This window comes from Pan paniscus, chromosome 16, assembly GCF_029289425.2.
Source record: "Pan paniscus chromosome 16, NHGRI_mPanPan1-v2.0_pri, whole genome shotgun sequence".
Lineage (NCBI taxonomy): Eukaryota > Metazoa > Chordata > Mammalia > Primates > Hominidae > Pan > Pan paniscus.
Genome location: NC_073265.2, coordinates 57063330 through 57069329, shown reverse-complemented (window position 1 = coordinate 57069329; position 6000 = coordinate 57063330). Strand labels below are relative to the sequence as shown.

Here is a 6000-nt window from a genome sequence, read left to right as displayed (position 1 = left end):
CCTCCCTCTATGCCCCTCTTTCTCATGGACATTTCTGTGACTGAGAACACGGTTCCCATTCTGGTTTTCCTTTTTTTTTTTTTTGAGACAGGGTCTCACTCTGTCGCCCATGCTGCATTGCAGTGGCGCGATCACAGCTCACTGCACCCTCCCCCTCCCAGGCTCAGGTGATCCTCCCACCCCAGCCTCCTGAGTAGCTGGGACTACAGGCATGTGTCACCACGCCTGGCTAATTTTTGTAGAGACAGGGTTTTACCATGTTGCCCAGGCTGGCCTCAAACTCCTGAGCTCAAGTGATCTGCCTGCCCCAGCCTCCCGAAGTGCTGGGATTACAGATGAGAGCCACCGTGCCCGGCCAGGCTCCCATTCTAATAGGGGCCAGACTTAGCTAAAGGCTGAAGCTCCAAGGGGGAGTTTGGGCAGCAGTCAGGGGGACAGAAGGTATCTTTGAGGTGGCATCATGGCCCTCTCTAGGCTCCAACCCACGTGGAAGCCGCTGTCCAGTCCCTTCTGAACCACCCTGTGTGGCCCCAGGGGCTGCCAGCCTGCAGACCCAGCATCATCCCGAGGCTTCACCTGGAGGTTCCACTGGCCTGAGTGTGCAGACACCTGGAAGCATATGCCTCCCCAAAGATGTGGGTCTGTTCAGGCAGGGCACCCGCAGCTTCCCTCAGTGAGGCTGTACCATCCATTTCACCTCACTGGCCTGACCACCCCCCTAACTGGGCTGGGCCTTGGGTAGGGGCTCTGGGTCACACTACTTTGGACCACAAGGTCCCCGCCACATCTGGAGAAGAGGGTTCCACCTCTCCTTCCTCTGCCCCAATGGACCTGGTGGAACATCTCCAAAGCCCTGGGATTCTGTATTCTGCATTTCCCACATGTGAAAACCAAAGACAGAAGCAGGGACGATGGGCTGAGTGTGAGAGGGCCTCCTGGCCTTCAAGCCAGAGACCTAGAAGCAGAGGAGGCACCTGCCTGTCATTGTGAACTGGGGCCCCGTGAGGATCCTCCTGTCCTGGAAACACTTCCTTCTAGGCTCCCCTGAAGGTCTGAGAGGCCTGAGGCTGCCTCCAGTGAGGGTTTGGTCTCTCAGAAGCTCCAGTTAGAAAGTGAGTGGGCGATATTGAGGATTGGAGCAAGAGATTCGAGCAGGACAGTGACAGGCCCCAAGGGCCTCAGGTCTGAGGGCCCCATCTCTGCACCCTACCTTCCCTCCCTCCTACCGTCCCACACCACAGGCACTGGGGTGGCCCTATGCAGGCCCTGGGCCAGGTCCTGGGATAGAGGTGAGTTAGCCTCATCCCTGCCCTCAAAGGGCTCACAGTCTATATCCAGAGAAGGAAATAAAGAAGCTGCCAGCTGGGCATGGTGGCTCACGACTGTAATCCCAGCACTTTGGGAGGCTGAGGCAGGCAGATCACTTGAGGTCAGGTGTTCAAGACCAGCCTGACCAACATGGTGAAACCCCATCTCTACTAAAAATACACAAATTAGCTGGGCGTGGTGGTGCATGCCTGTAATCCCAGCTACTCGGGAGGCTGAGGGAGGAGAATCGCTTGAACCTGGGAGGCAGAGGTTGTGAGCTGAGAGTGCACCATTGCACTCCAGCCTGGACAAGAGCGAAACTCTGTCTCAAAAAAAAAAAAAAAAAAAAAAAAAGGCAGCAAAGAGGAGGTGCTGTTTGAGAGGGGCCTGAAAGGAAGAATAGGAATTAGCCACATGGATGGGGTGAGGGTGGGCTGGGGTGGCTTTCCAGCAGGGAAAGAGCTCATGCTGCCTAGGCCAGTCTCAGGCACTGCAGTGTTCTAGGTCTTAGCCTTCCTGCGACCTCTGAGGGCAGGGGCAGCTTGGCCTCTGGCCCCCAACGGTGACTAGAGGAATCACTTCAACAGGCCAAAGAGGGACCTGCCTCCGGCCAGAGGGGTCTTAGCAGGAGAACCCCTCAGGGGTCACTCAGCTCCCCATCTTCTCGACTTCAAGGCAGAGGGGAATTTATAGTTGGGGGCTGCCCCAAAGTAGGGGCCCTTGACAGGGGGTCATGAGTGAGTGAGCTCCAGGGTCTCCACAAACCCTAGAGTTGTGAACAAAATTCTGTGCGTGCATGCATGTGGGTGATGTAATTTGGGGGCAAGGATGCTCACAGGATGAACCCAAATGGTGAGAACTCTGCTCTGGGACATCAGGACTGGGAGCAGCTCCAGGACACCGTGAGATCAACCCCTACATTGACAGATGAGGAAACAGACTCAGACAGGAGACGTGCTTTGTTCAAGATCACCCTGAAAGTTGGTCTCCAGGCCAAAGCATGCGTCTGGAGCAGTGTTTCTCAGTGCTGTTGTGGGGCGCTCTGCACCTGTATCCCTGGCGAGCTGGTCAAAGAGATCCTTGACCCGTTCCCAAAGGTACTAACATTATCTTGGCAAACCAGAGTTTGGGAGCCTCTGTGCTAGAGGACAGGGCATGTGTGTGTGTGTACATGTGTGCACATGTGTGCTGTGTGTGTGGAGTTATCAGAGCTGTGGCTAAGAGCAGGGCTCTGGGTCCCAAACAGTGCTTTGCTACTTGTTGGTGACCTTGGGTAAGTCACCTGGCCTCTCTGTGTTTCAGTTTCTTCATCTGTAAAATGGGCAGAATAATCGTATCACCATCTACCTCCTGGGATCATGGTGGGGATTAAACGAATTGATACAGTGAGCCCTAAGCACACTGCCCAGCAAGGTACCTGCTCACTTTTCCTACCGCCCTTGACTTGGGATTTGGGGCTGACAGGTTTGCTGGATGAATCTTCTCAAAATAAGGATACGCTTTAGTCTGGGTGGTGGCTGATTCACATTCCAAGGTAGTCAGCCCCGTGTGGGAGCCCCTAAGCTTTCCCCACTCTCTGAGCGCCTCTTCCTGAGAAAGTCCATCATGGGCACTGCCCGCAGTTCTCCCTGCCCTGAGCACTGGGCCAGGGTCTTCCTGGCCGGGGTCCCATCCAATTCTGTGACCATCCTAACCCCAGGGAAATGGCAGGTGCTCAGAGAAAGCTGGGAGCCTGTGCCTTGAAAAGCATTACTAAAAAGATGATGAGCCGACTCTGCCCTGGGAAGCACATGATGCCTCACATAGGGTGCCCTTCCATGGGGCACTGGACTGCACATGGGCTGGGAGTCACAGCTCCACAATTTTGGCCATTTGACCCACACACATTTATTGTGCAGAGCTGAGGCCCTGTTCTTTGTACTGGGGATACAGTGTGAAAAAGACTAGAATTTCTGCCCTTGTGGAGACCCCATTCTAATGAAGGGCAGAAGAGGAAGGAGACAGAAGAGAAAATAAGTAAAATTAGTGATGTGTCACACAGTTCTGAATGCAGTAGAGGAAAATGGTGCAAGCAATGGGCACAGGCGGCCCCAGGGCAGGTGCGGGAGGGGTGCGATTTTAGAGTGGTTAAGTAGGTTTCACTGAGATGCCATTTGAGCTGAGACCTGAAGGGTATAGAGGTGAGCCATGTGGATGCATGAGGGAAGCATGCTCCAGGTACCAAATGCAAAGGCCTACATTAGCTGGCATAATACTAGCTGCTAGTAACATATAAAACCCCAATCAAAACAATTGATCCCTAGCTCACTATTTTTATTTATTTTTGAGACAGGGTCTCACTGTCATTCAGGCTGGAGTGCGGTGGTGCCATCACGGCTCATTTAGCCTCAACCTCCTGAGCTCAAGAGATCCTCCCACCTCAGCCTCTCAAGTAGCTGGGACCACAGGCATGCACCACCACACCCTGCTAATTTTTTAAGTTTTGGTAGAGACAGGGTCTCACTATGTTGGCTAAGGCTGGTCTTGAACTCGGGCTGAAGCAATCCTCCCCCCTCGACCTCCCAAAGTGTTGGGGTTACAGGCGAGAGCCCTTGTGCCTGGCTCCAAACTCACCCTTTATAATAGCACCAATCCCACCCATGAGATGGAAGCCCAGCTGGGCAGTGGCTCCCTAGCAACGCGGTACCCTGTGGAGGGAGTGTGAACCTTCCATGGCTAGACGTCTCTGCTGTGACCCTGGGTGGTTATGTGCCCAGATGTTCAAGGAGCAGCAAGAAGACCAACTGGCTGGAGTCAAGAGAGAATTTTGGGTGATGGAACCAATATTCTTTGAAGGCAAAGACAGCAGGACTGGATGTGGGTGTGAAAAGGGAGTCAAAGCCATGTCCTGGCATTTTGGGGAGTGCCAAATGGCTTGGGCACTGGGAGGATGGAGATGCCATTTACTGACACAGGAAAGCAGTAGGAGGAGGTCTGGGTGGGGTGGGGGATTGGGAATTTGCTTCTGGACGTGTTGAGATGCTATTCAGACCTTCAAGTGGAATCCTGAGCCCCTTGGAGCCTCAGCTCCTCACCTGCAAAATGGGGGTAGCCAGGCTTACCTGGCATGTGGCTGAGGGGATTTCCTGAGAGGTGAGAGGTGGCAGGTGTGGGGTCAAGGGCAGTGAGGGGCAGGGGTGGGGCTGGGGTGGAGAAGGGCCTCTCAGAACAGCCCACTCCCTCCTCAGCCACGCAGGTCAGGTGGATGTGTCTGGCACTCCAGTAAGGAGCTCATGGCGGGGGCCTGAGATCCGGGCCTACTCCTTGCCATGGGACCCATCCCAATGCCTCTGTGCTTCTGTTTCTCATCTGACAGTGGAGCTGTGCTGTGGGCCTCAGCACAACTGCGAGGAGCTAGCAGGAGGCTTGCAGGTGCCTGGGCAGGCAGCAGGCACTGTCACACACATCCCTGCTGAAGTGGAGATCCCACCTGCCCCCAGCCCTGGGGGGGTCACAGACCCCCTGGACCACACAACTCTTATGGCAGAGGCTGTCACAAAGCATTAATACTTTTATTCCCATCAGTGATGCTGACGGGCCTGACCCTTTATAGAGAAAAACATTAGGAAAACAGAAGTGGGCAGGGGCCCTGGGAGCCTCCATTCTCAATGCCCCACCCTTTACCTCTCTGCCAGTGTCAGCGCCTTCAAACCAGAAGGTATGGGGATGGCCTGGTGGGGTGGGCCACACATGGGGCTCCCCAGGCAAGGCCACCTGCTGACAGAGGTGAAGGCGAGGGCAGGGAAGCCAGGGCCCAGCAAAGCTCTTCTGGCGCAGGCAGCATACGGAGAAGGGCGACCGGTGGGTTGTTCTCCTTGGTTACTGGTCCTGGGCTTTCAGTGCCCTGCGGCAGCCTCACGGGGGCCCCTGCTGGCTCCGCCTCTCCTCCAGTGCCCGGCACACCCACATGGACACCACGGCGGCATTTCCATCATTGAACTGCACGATGAACGGGTGGCCCTGCGGGGAAGAGGAGGAGGCTGTGACAGGCAGTCCTCGGACTCCCGCGCTCATTGTACTTTCCAGGGCCTGCCCTCAGCCTGGATCTGATCTCTTTCCCCAGTAACCCTGTGAGGTAACGAGGGAGGCTATCAGCTCCATTTCACGGCCTAGATAATTGAGGCCCAGGGACGAGCAGTGACATACTGGTAGTCAGCACCAAGCGTCTGGAGTGCTGGCTGGCACATCTCAGACTCTGCCACCTCTTCCTGAGGCTCGCACTAGCCTGGAAGGTGCTTAAGGGCGAGGGCCTGTCTTCGCTGCACACTCTGCCTGGCCCTTCCTCTGCCCGGCCCTTCCTCTGCCCGGCATCACTCGCACGGCCAGTCAGCCAAGGCCTGGCACTGTGTTGCCAGCTTTCCAGTTCAGTTGCTGCCCAGAGACCAAAGAATCATCTCGTCAGAGGCTATGTCAATCCCTTTTAGCTTTCTCCTTTGTCTACAGCTCTCCTATAAAAAGAAGTCACCACCTGCAACTGGAGGGAAGGCAAACATGTCAGGGGAAGAGGGGAGGGGGAGGAATGTGCTGGGCTGTGCACAGGATCTCTGGGTTCCTGGTGAGAAGTTCCATTGGGGGCTGGACTCTGGAGGGGCCGGCCCTGTTGCCCTGTGGCCTGCCTCTGGTTCTAACCCACTTATCACACAGGCAGACCAG

The 6000-nt window shown here is 55.5% G+C and overlaps 1 protein-coding gene across 13 annotated transcripts in view; it reads right to left on the bottom strand.

The window, feature by feature from the left end:
- Nucleotides 1-4838: 4838 nt before the first annotated feature.
- Nucleotides 4839-6000, bottom strand: part of MAP2K5 (mitogen-activated protein kinase kinase 5) — a 267047-nt gene continuing 265885 nt past the window's right edge. For all 13 annotated transcript variants that reach the window (XM_003828008.6, XM_055098505.2, XM_063596751.1 and 10 more), the window contains one exon: nt 4839-5307. In XM_003828008.6, the coding sequence (XP_003828056.1) occupies nt 5203-5307 (105 nt within the window). In that variant the 3' untranslated portion in view covers nt 4839-5202. The remainder of the gene's footprint in view (nt 5308-6000) is intronic.